Here is a 19340-nt window from a genome sequence, read left to right as displayed (position 1 = left end):
GTGTTTATTCAGCTGGTCATGATGGGGTACTATCCAGTAAGTCTTAAATCAGCGAGGTAGATGGGGTATTATCCAGTAAGTCTTTAGCCAGACAGGTAGATGGGGTATTATCCAGTAAGTCTTTAGTCAGACAGATAGATGGGGTATTATCCAGTAAGTGTTTATTCAGCTGGTCATGATGGGGTACTATCCAGTAGGTCTTTAGTCAGCTGGTCATGATTGGGTATTATCCAGTAAGTCTTTATTCAGCTGGTCATGATGGGGTATTATCCAGTAAGTCTTTAGTCAGCTGGTCATGATTGGGTATTATCCAGTAAGTCTTTAGTCAGACAGGTAGATGGGGTATTATCCAGTAAGTTTTTATATTCAGCTGGTCATGATGGGGTATTATCCAGTAAGTCTTTATTCAGCTGGTCATGATTGGGTATTATCCAGTAAGTCTTTAGTGAGCTGGTCATGATGGAGTACTATCAAGTAAGTCTTTTGCCAGCTAGGTAGATGGGGTATTATCCAGTGAGTCTTTAGTCAGACAGGTAGATGGGGTATTATCCAGTAAGTCTTTAGTCAGCCAGGTAGATGGGGTATTATCGAGTAAGTGTTTATTCAGCTGGTCATGATGGGGTATTATCCAGTAAGTCTTCAGTCAGACAGGTAGATGGGGTATTATCCAGTAAGTCTTTAGCCAGCCAGGTAGATGGGGTATTATCCAGTAAGTCTTTAGTCAGACAGGTAGATGGGGTATTATCCAGTAAGTCTTTAGTCAGCTGGTCATGATGGGGTATTATCCAGTAAGTCTTAAATCAGCGAGGTAGATGGGGTATTATCCAGTAAGTCTTTTCCCAGCTAGGTAGATGGGGTATTATCCAGTAAGTATTTAGTCAGCTAGGTAGGTGCTTGTGCATGAGGTAGAAACATATACCTTTAAAGTCGGATGATCATGACAGAAAGAATGTATATAAATGTATATATATAGTAACATTGTAATCAGTGCAGTTAAGCCATACCTTTTTTGGAATTTCATATGGCTTAACGATTATTGACGGAAATAGATTAACGCAAAGGCTAGCGTTGTTTACCAGAAAGAGCTGTGATGTTGAAAAGCACCTGGTCACATACATGGGCTTATATGAAAGACACCAATGGTCACATACATGGGCTTATGTGAAAGACACCAATGGTCACATACATGGACTTATGTGAAAGACACCAATGGTCACATACATGGGCTTATTTGAAAGACACCAATGATCACATACATGGACTTACGTGAAAGACACCAATGGTCACATACATTGACTTGTGTGAAAGACACCAATGGTCACATACATTGACTTATATGAAAGACACCAATGGTCGCAAACATGGACTTATGTGAAAGACACCAATGGTCACATACATGGACTTATGTGAAAGACACCAATGGTCACATACATGGACTTATGTGAAAGATACCAATGGTCACATACATGGGCTTATGTGAAAGAGTTCAATGGTCATATACATAGACTTATGTGAAAGATACCAATGGTCACATACATGGGCTTATGTGAAAGACATCAATGGTCACATACATAGACTTCTGTGAAAGACACCAATGGTCACATACATGGACTTATGTGAAAGACACCAATAGTCACATACATGGGCTTATATGAAAGATACCAACGGTCACATACATGGGCTTATATGAAAGACACCAATGGTCACATACATGGACTTATGTGAAAGACACCAATGATCACATACATGGACTTCTGTGAAAGACACCAATGGTCACATACATGGACTTAAGTGAAAGACACCAATGGTCACATACATGGACTTATGTGAAAGACACCAATGGTCACATACATGGACTTATGTGAAAGACACCAATGGTCACATACATGGACTTATGTGAAAGACACCAATGATCACATACATGGGCTGATATGAACGATATCAATGGTCACATGCATTGACTTATGTGAAAGACAAAAATGGTCACATACATGGGCGTATATGAAAGACACCAATGGTCACATACATGGGCTTATGTGAAAGATACCAATGGTCACATACATGGGCTTATGTGAAAGACACCAATGGTCATATACATGGACTTATGTGAAAGATACCAATGGTCACATACATGGGCTTATGTGAAAGACACCAATGGTCACATACATGGACTTCTGTGAAAGACACCAATGGTCACATACATGGACTTATGTGAAAGACACCAATGGTCACATACATGGGCTTATATGAAAGATACCAACGGTCACATACATGGACTTATGTGAAAGACACCAATGGTCACATACATGGACTTATTTGAAAGACACCAATGGTCACATACATGGACTTATGTGAAAGACACCAATGATCACATACATGGGCTTATATGAACGATATCAATGGTCACATGCATTGACTTATGTGAAAGACAAAAATGGTCACATACATGGGCGTATATGAAAGACACCAATGGTCACATACATGGGCTTATGTGAAAGATACCAATGGTCACATACATGGGCTTATGTGAAAGACACCAATGGTCATATACATGGACTTATGTGAAAGACACCAATGGTCACATACATGGACTTCTGTGAAAGACACCAATGGTCAAATACATGGACTTATGTGAAAGACACCAATGGTCACATACATGGGCTTATATGAAAGATACCAACGGTCACATACATGGACTTATGTGAAAGACACCAATGGTCACATACATGGACTTATTTGAAAGACACCAATGGTCACATACATGGACTTATGTGAAAGACACCAATGGTCACATACATGGGCTTATATGAAAGATACCAATGGTCACATACATGGACTTATGTGAAAGACACCAAGGGTCACATACATGGACTTATGTGAAAGACACCAATGGTCACATACATGGACTTATGTGAAAGATACCAATGGTCACATACATGGGCACATGAAAGATACCAATGGTCACATACATGGGCTCATGAAAGATACCAATGGTCACATACATGGACTTATATGAAAGATACCAATGGTCACATGAAAGAAAGAATGAATGTTTACTCACCAGGAACCGTTCCTCAGGAACGTCGTCAGTGACGGCCCGTGTCTCCCTAGCGGGTCCTCCAGCGGCATGAAGATGTTGCCAGCAAACGTGAACATCAACAACCTGTGATATGTCACACGATGTTGGTTATAATGGCAGCATGTCAATACGTGATAGGTTTTCATAAATAGTCGGTCTTCATGGTATTGTGTCCTTGATAGGTCAGGTACGTCGTCAATAACTAGGATGGAGCTGCTTGCTCATTATTTTTAAACATAATCCCTTTCGAGTGCCAAACACTTCTGCCACTGGTATAGAAGGCTTTCCCCTGGTGGTGCATAAAGTCCTCCACCGCAGAAATTACGTCATTATATTTGCATAATGCTTGCCAGAAAGTCCCTTCTTCAAGTTTGAGAAGAGAACAAAGTAGACATAATTTATGGCTAACAACAATATTTACTGTAAAGGCGACGTTTCGGAATAGATCCTTATATATCCGTCAAGTTTGAGAAGAGGTGGCAATCTGAATCTGGATGATGTTCAACATTCAAAGCCAAAGTTATGCATTGCAGCCATGGCGACAGTAGACTTGTTCACATGTGCATCGTCCAGGTGGAACAACGCACCTTAGCACCTTTACCACGACGTTTAGCCTTGATAGTCATACGGAGTTCCCCACGCAGACTAGCATAATATTGGATTGTAATGGTCTGACCTTTCTGGACCTAGCTATGGACACTGCCCTCAATGCAATGTTGGTGTCAAGACCTTTTGACCTTTTCTCCTCCCGAAGTTGTGTCTATCAGCACAGAGTGTTCATCTAATTCTCTGCACAATTCATCAGAGGTAGATCAGGAGAAGGCTGTCTTGAGAGACATCAGAACTGTATAGTTGTGGATCCAGTACATGAACATTGTTGATTTTCTACGCAATTCAGAATGGGGGAATTTGCATCTACATCTATGTCCAACACGTTACCGTTCTTCACAGTAGCTGGTCACACGAAGTCCGTGAGAATCTACCTCCACAGACATTCGAGTGTCACCATGTTGAACGTCGCTCAGACTGCCACTGGAGACCCACAGATGAGGAACGAGCAGAGGAACGGGAATGTTTGAAAGGTCTGACAACGGGCTGGCGCGCGTGCGTTGCAGACACACGTGGCGTTGCTAATGAATAATTTGCATACTCGTATAGGCAAGGGGTCGGCGTATGGTTCTCGGTAGGAAGTGACAACTTGGAGACGATGGCTTGCGGTATATACAATATTACTTTATACAGGTAGATATATACATACAAAAACACTATGTGCCAGGTCAGCACACAGTGGTAGTGGTTGTTGTCTTGGTGTCCCGGAGCACCCAGCCCTAGTTAGGCTAAGTTAGGCTAAGGGTAAGACCTTTCTTCTCTCTCTTTCTCTTCTCCTTCTCTCTCTCTTACTCTCTGGACCAAGGTCACCTGACATTTAGTAAGTCATAAATATAAACAACAGTAATTCATCCGTGACCTACTTGCACATCTTATTCCTGATGGCAGACAGTCGATCTACAATACAATGGGGATAAACAATTGGGATTAGCATCTTAGAAATAACGGCAATTAAGTATTTCAAGGCATATAGTGTTGTTCTTCCAGAGGAGTTGTGCAGCAGCTGGACATTTAACAGAAGGCCTTAAACATTGCTGAAGTTTGGACTTTGCAGCAATCCACCCACTCTTTCGGTTATTCGGTTGTGTTTTTAAGAGAAACTAATTAGCCATATCGTCTCCACTTCATTGGATGCTGAAAGTCTGGACATACAGACTACGCTTGGTGTGCATTTGATTGAGAAGCGTTGTTCCAATGTTGGATTGGCCTTGTGGAATCATATAGTCTCATGTGTGCAATATGTATTGCACATGTGTCTCAACGCATTGACCACAGAACACTGTTGTGTTTGATGGATACCGGAGCAGCACGTCCACTGAATATGTTATACAACTGGATGTGTTAGAGGTGGGTGAACTCAAATTGGGTGTAACATTGCGGTCAAGGTTATTTCACTTAAAGGAGGAACGGGTGGCCCAGTCGTCTAAGGCGCCACGATTCGCTGTGCAGAGTTGCGTCCCTTCGGCACGCTAGAAACCTATGGTTGTGGGTTCAAATCCCGGTTCGCCCCGACTATGTTTCTAGGTTAGCCGGCACCATACCCGTGCTCGTGGGTTTCGCCGAAGTGATAGACATCTGAGACCTGCATCACTTCGGGCTTTCCTCCCACATTAAGCTGACACGCCGTGATATAACTGGAATACTGTTAAAAGCGGTGTTAAACCCAACTCACTCACTACTTCACTTACAAACCGACGTATCTACATGTGTATGTGACTGCTTGTATTAGTCAGACGCATGCCCTTTATAGTGCTAACATTATAGATTAAAATGGACAGCCCATTCAGACACAGTATACCGACTGTGAGCCGGCCAATCCGCATGGCAGGGTAATAACAAGTACGTTTTCTTAACGTCGTTTGATTGGACGCGTCCAGCGGAGAGAACCACATACCTTCCTCTGTCCCAGTTGATGCTCTATTTTGAAAACAAATAAAAGTTCATCAAGATGTTAGGTGAACGTCTACAGTGAGTGAGTGGGTTTAACGCCACTTTTCACAGTATTCCAGATATATCACAGCGTTTCAGCTTAACGTGGGAGGAAAGCACGAAGAGATGCAGGTCTCAGACGTGTTCCTCTTTGGTGAAACCTACCATCTACAACCAAGAATAGATCTGCCAAAGAAGATATATAAGATATATAACTTTGAACATCCTCCAGTTTTGGCACATTCCGATTTCTACCTCTACCCAAACTGTCTGGCAAAGACATGAGGATACACACCATGAAACTGTTGTTATTTTTAACGATGTAAATTACTTCATACCATAAATTGTATTATGGTATTGTTACTCTTTTTATAAGATTTCTTTATTAGTCTTGACAAATTATATATTTCCTAAATCCTTTTGAAGAGAACGTTCAATTGATAGGCAACATGACACATCTACAACAAAACTTTTCATAATATGCCATTAGCTCCATACCGAAGCGTCGCCTTTACAGTGAATAAAGAAATTATTTCAACAAATGTTCTCTACTTTGTCATCCGTCAACTTTTAAGAAATGCCTATCAAACAATTCATGGCATAAGAGCTTCATAGGAGGTGTGACTCCCTGACATTTGGGGTCAAGACTTACATATGTTAGAAAGGGAACACTATATCAGACATATTGAAAAAGGAAGAACGTCATCAATCTCTGTCAGAATTTATATTCATTAAGTCCTTCCTCGTTCCCAATATTGGGAATCACTTAGGAACAACTTCCTCTACTTCACATCATATCTACTTCACGTCTTTGTTAACACATGCATACCCTTAATCTGTGCACAAACAACGAGAAATACGTCACCTTTCTTCGACCATTTTCTTCCATGTTTTATTCTCCATCATCAGGTCACGGAAGTGCCCGTTTGAGACAATAACTGCCTCGGTTTGTTCCGCTAGACGCAACAGCATCCTAAACAGTGGAGCAATTCCTTACTTGAATATGTGGTCAAATTAATCAATATTATTATGAATTATTAAACATTTCAGAAACAAATATGGCGTCTTACACCTGAAGCATTTGAGATTTAAAATCTTTTCTTCTACTGGAAACTAGAAAAGAACTAGTGTCCCACCTCTCCTCGTGGTGCTGCACGTATCGACCGTGGATGCTCCTGGTGGGCGTGTACACCAAAACACCCGACTCTTCCAAACGTTTTAGACGTTCCTGGTCAGGGAGGGGCAATTTTCGGAAACGTTTCTTGCACGTTTGTGGTAGAACAACGGCCACTGTGTGTCCCAGCCGAAGGAAATAGCCTGCAGCAAGGTGGATCCCAGCGCCGGAAAAGGTTGAATGGTGTCCATGTCTGAGATACAATTCAATTTCCATGTATCACTACTTTTTGAAATAATACATGAAGGTTATTACAGTCTATAGGTATTTACAGTGTATACACCGCCACAAACAGTATACACGTTATATAATAGCGTGTCGGCTATATTTGGAAAAAAATCCCAAGTGACGCAGGTAGACAAATGTTGTGAAAATCACGAGCGATTTGCAATGGCTTGGCGGTGACATACATCGAATTCTAAGCCATGCTTAGCGTATCTGGCAACAACTATGGAGCCCAGTTACAGTCTGTACACCGTGTGTCTCAAATTTTGTATTATAAAATATCTAAATGAAAACTAAATCTTCAGGACTACGTGGCTCTTCTGAACTACATGGGTATTACTTACGAGTATGCAGCATTACAGCCATCTATGACTATATGCCGGAGTGCATCTCGCTGTCCACCATGCGATTCCTGTGACCGTTCCGTCTGACCTTGACCTTTGTATTGCGCTCCTTGGACAGATATCGGTGGCATGGACACAGTGGGCTTGACCTTCATCTGCACGTGACTGTGACCATGGGTAACCGAGGCGACTACTGGGCTTGGATACCCCAGTGCTCTACGAGGCCGAGGTCGGGCAACTGGACGCTGGGTCCTCACTGCGTCACGCATGTCCTGCGGTGTCAACAAGCCGGGTGTTGTTGAAGGGCCACCGGGGTGGTGTTTGTCTCTCTGGGTTGTCAGGGCAACTGGACGCTGGGTCCTCACTGCGTCACGCATGTCCTGCGGTGTCAACAAGCCGTGTGTTGTTGAAGAGCCACCGGGCTGGTGTTTGTCTCTCTGGGTTGTCAGGGCAACTGGACGCTGGGTCCTCACTGCGTCACGCATGTCCTGCGGTGTCAACAAGCCGTGTGTTGTTGAAGGGCCGTCGGGGTGGTGTTTGTCTCTCTGGGTTGTCAGGGCAACTGGACGCTGGGTCCTCACTGCGTCACGCATGTCCTGCGGTGTCAACAAGCCGTGTGTTGTTGAAGGGCCACCGGGGTGGTGTTTGTCTCTCTGGGTGGTCAGGGCAGCAGGAGGGTGGGGTCGTGTCTGACGGAGAATGCTCCTTGGTTCGCGGAGCGTGTTAGCCATGCGTTGCAGGGGCTCCCCGAGATGATCAGCGGTGACCTGCAGTGTCCGGTACACCGACCTATACGATGGCCCTACGCCCGTGGTCGTCAGCTTCTTGCCAGAGTTAGCTGAGCACGTGTATGAGGTTTGCTCTACTATCTGTCAATGCAGTAAAATAAAGATACATGTTCCCCCCTCCACGTCACTGCTAAACATACTGTTCCGAACCAACACTGTTTCTGGACACGGGACTCGTGCAATGGGCGCGTGGTGGAGATCAATGCAGCAATCAATTAAGTTTACAATGGTGTCCCTATTCTATGAGTATGGTAAAACACTTGTCTGCACCAGGGTGCTGTTTCACGATGAAGAATACAAATGTTTGGACACTAATTGTGCAACAGACTGTGAATGTCGTACACAAGTAATATATTTCGATGATTGCACCCCATTAGTTTACATATTGTAAAATTTCCAGATTTTTGGCATAATAAGATTTTATGTGATAAATTTGAAGGACATTATTATCAAATCATTTCGTTTAGACTTGTTATATACTGGTACTCATCAGCAACTTTATTTTCTGACATAATGGCTGGATATGATGTGTGATATTGATGCATTACAGCAATATTTGTTTAACTTAGAAAAGATTTGAATTCATTATTCTGTTTGATTTACTAACTTTGTATTTCACATAAAACTGCACCTGATGTTTGATTGTAATGTCTGTGATATTTTTGAGAAAGATAATTATATTGGCACTATGACTTGTTTGGCAAATGTATTTTTTCATGTAAAATGTTGATATGCATGCAATGTATATATATATATATATATGTTTATTTGGTGGTTTGGTTTGTTGTTTAACGCCGCACTAAGCAATATTCCAGCTATATGACGGCGGTCTGTAAATAATCGAGTCTGGACCAGACAATCCAGTGATTTACATCATGAACATCGATCCACGCAATTGGGATCGATGACATGCATCAACCAAGTAAGCGATCCTGACCACCCGATCCCGTTAGTCGCCTTTTACATATGTTTATCCTTCACATACTTAGCTACATTTCTGAGTGGCCAGTCGTTTTGGCTATTTAAGAGATTGCTAAAAGTATTAATGCATGGATTGTTATAGAATCTTACAGGAATATACTTTTGTCTTAATGATGCGTACAACGGGAAGAAAAACACAAAATGAACTTCGTCCTCAATACCACCATTGTATCATTGCCGACAAAAGCGTTGTGAATAAACAATATCCTCTATTCTGTCCAGATTACTCCGTATAGGCAATTCACTTAATTTTAACAGGCACAGCATACGTCTATGGTCTCTATTCTGAAAGCTATAACATAATATGCCATATCCAATAATATCTTGACGTGTGAATAATACTTTAATTTGTAAGACTCATAAATTTCCATCTGTATACTCTGTTACAATCCAACAAACGCTGTCTAAACAGCTGCAAGAAACAATTAACATCACCAATATTCTGTTCGTGCCACACATAACCAAATCCATAAATGTCGAGTAAATATTTAACATGAGTTGCCCAAGTAATTCTACCACATTCATCCAGCTTCTTCATTAACAAATAACACTGTCGGGGATATCTTTCATTATTCATTCTAATAAGTTTACACCAGTTTTTAACACACTTCATATGATAATCCACATGCAAACCATATCTTCCACATTCAGCTAATATTGCTGTACTTGATACATGTTTATCAACTCCTAAAACAAATTTACAAAACTTAGTATGAAAAGTTTCGATAATTTGACTACCTTTGCAACCCCCGATCTCAGCGCCATAGAGAAGAATATAATATCAAACAATTTAAATAAAATGTTAACTGGCATATTTACAAAGTGAAACTGCAATTGTTTAATGGCAAAAAAAAGCCTTAATGGCTTTAAACTTGAGGGTATCAAAGCATTTAGCCCAAGACAATCTATTTGAAAACAGAACACCCAGATAACTTTAGTAAGTACTAACATTGATACGTTTACCATTCAAAAACCATCGTTCATCATACCTTAAAGTGCCGCCTCTTCTGAAAACCAACATTTCGGTTTTAGACATGTTAATTTAAAGTCCCCACATTTTACAAAAAGTGGATAAAATATCAATTTTTCTTTGCAGACCTATTACTGTGTCATCAAAAATATACAAATCATCTGCATATAGTAAAAGTAATATGTCTATAAACTCCTCTCCAATATAAATCACTCGCAACTCGTTACTTTCTATCATAGACTGTAATTCAAGGATACACATCGTGAACAGAAACGGACTCAACACGCAGCCCTGTCGAACACCACGCAGTGATTCGAGCTAATCTAAAAGAGAGTTATTTGAACTCCTGACATCACACTGAATCTTAGAGTATGTATTCCTTCAAAACCACCTACACACGACCGTTTTTCATTTTTCATTAATGAATACTACAAGAGCTTCCGGTTAATCGACTCGAACGCTTTACGGAAATCAACAAACAAACAATAAAATCTTCCCCGACGTTTAGAGAGATATTTTTTGTGCTAAACACTGTAATGTAAACATATTATCATTTGTACTGTATCCGCTTCGAAATCCTGCCTGAGCTTCAGGAATTGTATCATAAACGTCCGCAAATGTCTTGAGTCTACGAGATATTATCTTTCTTATGCAGAGGAACTACTATACCATTTGTCCACTCGTAAGGTAATACACCACTATGCATAATCCTATTAAACACGACCCGTGAAGATTCCGGGGTAGAATAGGTCTTCAGCAACTCATCCTGCTGTAAAAGGTGACTATGCTTGTCGTAAAAGGCGACTTACGGGATCGGGTGGTCAGGCTCGCTGACTTGGTTGATTCATGTCATCGATCCCAATTGCGTGGATCGATGCTCATGATATTAATCACTGGATTGTCTGGTCCAGACTCGATTATTTACAGACCGCCGTCATATAGCTGAAATATTGCTGAGTGCGGCGTTAAACAACAAACCAAACCAACTATTAAAACCAATAGTATGGTATGATTGAAGTGCTGCAATATTTCGCCATTTCAGGAAGAATTCCATCCGGTCCTGCCGATGTACCCAGTTTCAAGTTATGTACAGCTGATGATACTTCTTCTTCGGTTATATCAGCATAAAGGAGATTATTCACAACATAATCATTACAGTAATTGCACTCATTAATATCATGGCTGTTCATACAAATTTCTGCCTCAGCCAGATTGTCCCCATCCACAGGTATATCAGTTTAATTAAACACAGGCTGGAAATATTCGGTCCACTGCATATTGCAAATACCTGGGCTTCCTTTCACAGAAGGTGAAGAAATGATATTGTTGACGCGTCTCCAAAAGGATTTACCATTTTTGCTATTATTGACAAAATCAGTCATACAATGTTCATCATGCTCCAATCTTTTTGTCTATATTCTTAATTACAAAATATTCCTTCGAAGTTCCTTACTTCCTGAGATTCAGAATAAATCAAGTTTTTTAAACTTTTGTCTTTTATCAATCATCGTACCAATTCTCACTATCCTTAGTCAAACAGTACAACAGTACTTTACTTCTTTTTTAAAAGACCACAGGACTCAGCACAAACATGAAATACATCAATTCATTTTTATGCCGCAGACTCGATATTAAGTGGAACCTGGTCTCTGTCACTGTCTAATACATAAGGTGATAACATATCAGCTACAGACTGACGAAAAGTTTCAATAACCGCGTCCTTTTTCTCGTTTTCTGCCCCGTTCTCCGTTGTACCATGGTCAGTATGTACTTGCAATGACATAACAATTGGAAAGTGATCAGACTCACACCGTGTAGGTACAGTAAAGTCGATATCTCTGGTAAATAAGTCACTTGAACATAAACAGTAATCAACCAAACTTGCTCCGTCTCCTTTAAAACAAGTGAAGCTACCCTCTGTCTCACCCGAACATCGCCCATTCAACATGTGAACGTTATGAGTGAAACACAAACCTAGGAGCTCCTTTCCATATTCATTGCATATATCATCACGGCTTCGTCTGGGAGTGTCAAAGGAATCAGACACATAGTGTGTCGGTTTGTACCGATTCCCATCATTCACAACAAATTCGGACTGATTTCCACACCTGGCGTTAAGATCCCCAAATACTATAAACTTACCATTTGGAAAACGAGTAGTAATAAATAAAAAGCTTTGCTCCAGATTGTCTATGCCTTGCAGTGGTCTAACATCTGTTACCACAGAGGAGCCAGTAGGATGTATATATGTAAATACAAAGAGGTAATCATACGATGAACTAAGCAAACGTTTCTCACAATCTACCAATATAATATCGGTGAAATCTAGACAAAGTTCGGACCGAACACATACAACCACACGGTTGGTAATCTCTGTAAATTTACATAAACACAATGTCTCTCTCACAGTTTCTCCAAACTTATGAATGCACGATCATTATGGAACAAAATTAATGAAAATCTATATTGTTTAAAACATAAAATAACAACTAATAATAAGTAGTTTGAGCCTGATATCAAAGAATTGGATATAGAATGGGGGGGGGGGGGGGGGGGGGTAGTTTGAGCCTGATACTAAGGAATCGGATATAGAATAGGGGGGGGGGAGTTTGAGCCTGATACTCAAGAATCGGATATAGAATAGGGGAAGTAGTTTGAGCCTGATACTCAAAAATCGGATATAGAATAGGGGGAGTAGTTTGAGCCTGATACTTCAGAATCGGATATAGAATAGGGGGAGTAGTTTGAGCCTGATACTCAAAAATCGGATATAGAATAGGGGGAGTAGTTTGAACCTGATACTCAAGAATCGGATATAGAATAGGGGGAGTAGTTTGAGCCTGATACTCAAGAATCGGATATAGAATAGGGGGAGTAGTTTGAGCCTGATACTCACAAATCGGATATAGAATAGGGGGAGTAGTTTGAACCTGATACTCAAGAATCGGATATAGAATAGGGGGAGTAGTTTGAGCCTGATACTCAAGAATCGGATACAGAATAGGGGGAGTAATTTGAACCTGATACTCAGGAATCGGTTATAGAACAGGGGAGTAGTTTGAGCCTGATACTCAGGAAACGGATATAGAATAGGGGGAGTAGTTTGAGCCTGAAATTAAAGAATCGGATATATAATAGGGGGAGTAGTTTGAGTCTGATACTCAAGAATCGGATATAGAATAGGGGGAGTAGTTTGAGCCTGATACTCAAGAATTGGATATAGAATAGGGGGAGTAGTTTGAGCCTGATACTCAAGAATCGGGTATAGAATAGGGTGATTAGTTTGAGCCTGATACTCAAGAATAAATAAATGATAGGTTAAGAAACGTATAGTGATTTAAGAGAGGCACCTTGAGTTTTTCCAAATAAAGTTTTAAATATACAACTGTAATAAAATAGCTGGTACCAAAACATCTGACGACCAGGCAAGTAAAACGGGTCTTACCTCGCGAAGTACATCAAATCACTTGAGCACATTGATTGAAGATATGAATCGATTTTGAAACCATCTGTCGATGCCTACCTAACGGTGTACATGCTCTACAAATCCTGGAATCGATCGAATGTTACGTGATTTTGATTGGACTATGCATGGACTCGTTAGTCCAGCCAAACTATTACTCTATATTTCCAGCCTAGATCGGCAAGGGTAGAAAACTGGACCTTTATAGTCAGTTAACTCCCTTGCCTGGGGAAGATGCACGATCAGCTGATGGTCGTCAAAGTGATGGTTTAACGCACACGATGGCGTAGAGCAACACACGGTACCGCGCTTTGTTGTGATGGGCTAGATCACACAGTTACATAAGGAATCCATCAATTAAATATAGAATACTAAACGAGCTCCCGTGTCATACCAATTTTTTTAAACGAGTGAATAGTTCAAGTACATGTATCTGGCGAGCAAAAGCGAGTCAGATACCACAACTATTCACGAGTTTCATAAAATTGGTTTGACACGGGAGCGAGTTTAGTATTTTATTTATTACTTGCCATTTATATTGTTTTTAGAATCATACTGTTGAGTATGAACAGGCTGACATCTACACGATCCAAAGCATAGTCCAATTGAGTTTAACATAAAAAAGCTTCAAACACGTCAAAAGTTGAAACGTATGAATTTAATACCATACAACGGTCCACCTTTAGAATTCACAAAATTATCGTAGGGCTAAGACTATCGCAACTCACATACTTTAACAGACTAACGACTGTCGTTGCGCTACAATACGATCGCCTTGTGGAACGGCCCTTGCACCTCAAAGTTTACAATAACGTCACAATACCCGATGACGTAATTTGTTGAATTTTGTTGCAAGATCCATTGGCGAAACAATGCCATGTGACGTCAGCCTAGCGACAAGGTTGCTGGAGTCATCGAGTGTGCATAAGCTCCTCTCAGTGATCTATCAACTCCACGCGCAATGTCGTTGTATAAGCCAAGGGATTTCAATATTTGTTCCTAAAACATGTCCCGAGAGTACATAAGCACGCGTTCTGGTATTACACAATGTGTAATACAGCTGTATGTTTATTAAACGGGTGATCTCTTCACGGGCAAGTAATAATTTAGGTTTCACAAGTTACGATACGGTTCACAAAGTTGTTTAGAAGGACATAGCACAAGGACTTCTCTTACTGCTAATACTACCACTACTACTAAAACCACTCCCACTACTCCTACTACTGCTGCTACTCCTACTACAATTACTACAACTACTGCTACTACTACAAATACTACTACTACAACCACTACCACTACTACTAGTAGTACTGTTGCTACTCCTACTACAACTACTGCTACTACTACTGCTACTACTACTACTACTACTACTACTACAACCACTACAACCACCACTACTAGTACTAGTACTGCTGCTGCTGCTACTACTACTGCTACTACTACTACAACAACTACCACCACCACTACTATCACTAGTAGAGCTGCTGCTACAACTACTACTACTACTACTACTATTACTACTTCAACTACCACTACCACTACTACAACTAGTACTGCTGCTGCTACTACTACAACTACAACTACTACTACTACTACTACTACTACTACTACTACTACTACAACCACTACAACCACCACTACTAGTACTAGTACTGCTGCTGCTGCTACTACTACTACTGCTACTACTACAACCACTACCACCACCACTACTATTACTAGTAGAGCTGCTGCTACTACTACTACTACAACCACTACCACCACCACTACTATTACTAGTAGAGCTGCTGCTACTACTATAACAACTACCACCACCACTACTATTACTAGTAGAGCTGCTGCTACAACTACTACTACTAATACTACTACTACTACAACTACCACTACCACTACCACTACTACAACTAGTACTGCTTGTGCTACTACTACAACTACTACAACTACTGCCACTACTCCTAATACAACCACCACTGGCCCTATTTCTACAACTACTACTACCACTACCACCAGTACTACCACTTCTACTACAACTACTACCACTACCGCTACTACTACCAACACTACTACCACAACTACCACCACTACTACTCCTTCTATCACTACCACACAACTACAACTGTTACTACTGCTTCTACTGCCACCACTACCACTACCTCTACCACTAATAATAATAATAAAATTAATAATAATAATAATAATAATAATAATAATAATAATAATGGGCCTGATGAACTAAACGTACGTAACTAGGTTACTAATTTACAACTCCGCAGCCCAGTCGGCCTCCCTCCGTTATACAAACCAACCAAACTGGAGATGGGACTTGCGCCAGGGAGAACCGCCCAAGAATATCTTGGACGCAACAACTTAAGTCCACCCTTCTTGAGTGTGCGAAAGCAACAGGGTGGCCAGAAATACCCCGAGTAAATGGCAGATTGTTGAAGCAGCAGTGGGACAAAGCCATACCAATCTGTGCACATCTCACAGAACAAAACATCCGTGACCAGCTCCGGCGACTAAAATTATACTGCGCCGTGAACCTGGTGAGCTAACTGCCAACACTCGTCAGGCGCCTGTGCATGAACCTTCAGATCCAACAGTAGCAGACCCGAAATTGCCAATGAACGTTCGCATTATTCTTCCTAAATTACCTGATGGAATTGTCACTGATGACACATTCATGGGCTCACAAATGAAATTCCTGATGGTTGCTCCGAAGCTTTTGAGTTTTCTCCCTCTTCTGACCCCTCTTTTGTCAATGATCTTAATAATGACCCCTTTGTATATTTTGTTTATGTAATTCTATAATCAAATCTGTGATTAATCGATTGAGAAACGGAGGCCAATTAAACATTTAAATAAATCATTTCCACAGAATGAAATTGATATGTTGTGTGTATGCTGCTGCTCGAACACCTGATTGCCTGAAAAATGTAATTAAAAAGTCCAAATCTAATACGGCGCCAGGGCCTGATGGTAATCGAAACCGGTTTTGGAAACTGTTTCCTCGAGTCCAAACACCATTACTTCACTGTTTTAATTCTCTTGTGGACACAAGGGATGTTCCGCCTTGGTTGTGCAAGGGTCGAACAATACTCTTCCCAGACTATAGAAAAGTTTATGATTCTGTACCTCACGAATGGATTTTGAGGTCACTGGAATGTATTGACTTTCCCGAGCGACTACTTGCTTTACTCAAGTCTTTAATGAATTGCTGGTCAACTCAACTTGAGATGTATTCGCAGGGGCAGGTGGTGACTTCGGAACCCATTTCATCAGAGGAGGGATATTTCACGGCGATTCTTTTAGCGCTTTGCTTTTCTGTTTGTCACTAAATCCTTTAAGCTTTTTGCTTAGCAAATAGGAAGGTTATCACCCGTGACCTCCCAGCACAGATCCCAACACCCCTGACTCCCTTTACATGGATGACCTTGAACTTATTGCAAATGGAGGACCTACACTCAAAAAACAGATTCTCCTTACCGAGTACTTTTCTAAAGATATCGGCATGTCCTTTGGACTCGACAAATGAAATATTCTTCATTTGAAACGTGATAAGGTAGAAGAGGGAAGGTCAGTCCGTTTACTTGGAGGAGGAGTTATTGACCATCTTGTTAAAGGTCAGGCCTATGCGTACTTAGGGATGCAGATTAGGGACAAACTCCAGAATGCCCATATCAAGGAAAAACTTCGGGCAGAATACAAATGTAGACTTAAGAAAATCTGGAGTTCAGAGCTGAACGCTCGCAATAAAGTAAAAGCCACAAATACTTATGCTGTGACCATCGTTTCATATTCTTTTGGTGTTGTAGATTGGACGAAACAGGAAATTCAGGGCATTGACACCCTCACAAGTAGAATCATGTCAGACAATAGATCCCACCACCCTCGCTCTTTCCTCAATCGCTTATATTTACCAGTCATTATGGGAGGACGTGGTTTGACTGGCGTTGGGACTCTTCATGATAGAATTGTTTTGTGCACTTTGCACACATTTATTTGTCTGATTATCCTCTTGTGAAGCATGTCAAGACTCATGATGACAACAAGGCATTTCACAGTTTTCTAAAACGAGCCAAGGATGTGGGACAAAATCTCAATGTCGGTGTTGATTTTGTTGATGGTTCTGTACTGCTGAACGGTACAGAAATGAGTGTCAACAAAGCGAAGTGCCATATCAAGTCGGCCCAGACTCAGTTTTTAAAGGAGAGGCTATCTGAACGACCACTGCATCTAGTTTATGTGCAGTGTGTTGAGAAGATCAGCAATCCTGCAGAGTCCTTCGCTTGGATGAAGTCGTCTGGCCTGAAAAGTGAAACAGGAGGCTTTCTGTTTGCTGCTCAGGACCAGTCACTTCCAACTCGAAACCGTCAATGTGTGATTTTGCATCAAAATGTATATATGAAATGTAGATTATGTAATGATTTTAATGAGACTGTCCAACACATTGTCAGTGGATGCCCAGCTTTGGCACAAACACAGTATCTTAAACGACATGATGGTGTAGCTCGATCATTTTATTACCGTCTCAGCTATGCTTGTGGTTTTGTCACAGAGGTCCACCCATGGTACGACCCGGAATATGTAGAGGGCGTCATGGAAAATGATAAATACAGAATTCGTTGGAATAGGCCCATTTACAGCCTCAGACGTATCCAGGTCAACAAACCTGATCTTGTCCTTTTTGATAAATCCAATATAATCATTTATATCGTTGAATTTTCAGTCCCCTTTGACACTAATGTGATTGACAAGATTGAGGAAAAACCTCGCTTTCGAAATGTCACGCTTGCATCCCAAGTACCAAGTTGTCCGACTCTCCATTGTTTTCGGTGCCTTAGGTTTGGTACCTCCCAATCTGTTGACTGACATTGGGAGAGTACGCGGGTTTGGTACCAGGAATACAGCCCTTCTGACAAGCTGGGTAATGCAGAAGGCTGCAGTGTTGGGGAGTCTTCACATTCTCCGAAAAGTTATGGGTGTGTTTGACTAGGCAGCAAGGGGGCAAGGGCCCTGAGCTGACGATGAGCCTAATCAGCCTGACTGTAATAATAATAATAATAATAATAATAATAATAATGAAATACTAGTACTGCTGCTGCTACTGCTACAACTACTGCCACTACTCCTTATACAACCACCACTGGCACTATTTCTACAGCTACTACTACCACTACCACCACTGCTACTACAACTACTACTACTACTACTACTACTACTACTACTACTACAACTACAACTACAACTACTACTACTACTACTACCACCACCACTACTACTACAACCACCACTACTACCAGTACTGCTGCTACTACTACAACTACCACCACTACTACTACTTCTACTACCATCACTACCACTACCACACTACAACTACAACTGCTACTACTGCATCTACTACCATCAGTACCACTAATAATAACAATAATACTAATAATAATTCTAATAATACCACAAGTACTAGCACTACTACTACAACCAATAATAATAATAATAATAATAATAATGATAATAAGGCAACTACCACTACTAATACTACTATTACTCAACAGCCTACCTTGAGATTGCGAGGTTTGTCCCTGGGTAGCGTGTTTTGACTGACATGGGTGTAGAAGTGCTGCCCTGGGGGGGTGCGGATTCCCCGCCCCTGTCCAACCACCCCGCCAGGAGACGGCCCGACACCCCGTGACACTGTAGTCTTCGTGTTGGAGACGTTATCTGCCATACATTTCTTGCCATCCATGCTCTGTACTTGCACCGACTTGTCATACAAGTCAATAT

At 41.1% G+C, this 19340-nt stretch overlaps 1 protein-coding gene across 1 annotated transcript; it reads right to left on the bottom strand.

Moving 5' to 3' along the window:
* Positions 1–6683: 6683 nt before the first annotated feature.
* LOC124126528 lies at positions 6684–19302 on the bottom strand. The gene is made up of 3 exons (XM_048388740.1): positions 19117–19302; positions 7361–8229; positions 6684–6984 (listed from the first exon to the last, which is right to left on the bottom strand). The coding sequence occupies exons 1-3, from the start codon at positions 19300–19302 to the stop codon at positions 6684–6686; spliced, it is 1356 nt and encodes a 451-aa protein (XP_048244697.1).
* Positions 19303–19340: the final 38 nt, after the last annotated feature.

The sequence above is a fragment of the Haliotis rufescens genome, unplaced genomic scaffold (assembly GCF_023055435.1).
Source record: "Haliotis rufescens isolate VD_foot unplaced genomic scaffold, xgHalRufe1.0.p SCAF_78, whole genome shotgun sequence".
Classification (NCBI taxonomy): domain Eukaryota; kingdom Metazoa; phylum Mollusca; class Gastropoda; order Lepetellida; family Haliotidae; genus Haliotis; species Haliotis rufescens.
Note: the sequence above shows the minus strand (reverse complement) of the source record. Positions and strands in the feature narration are given on the sequence as shown.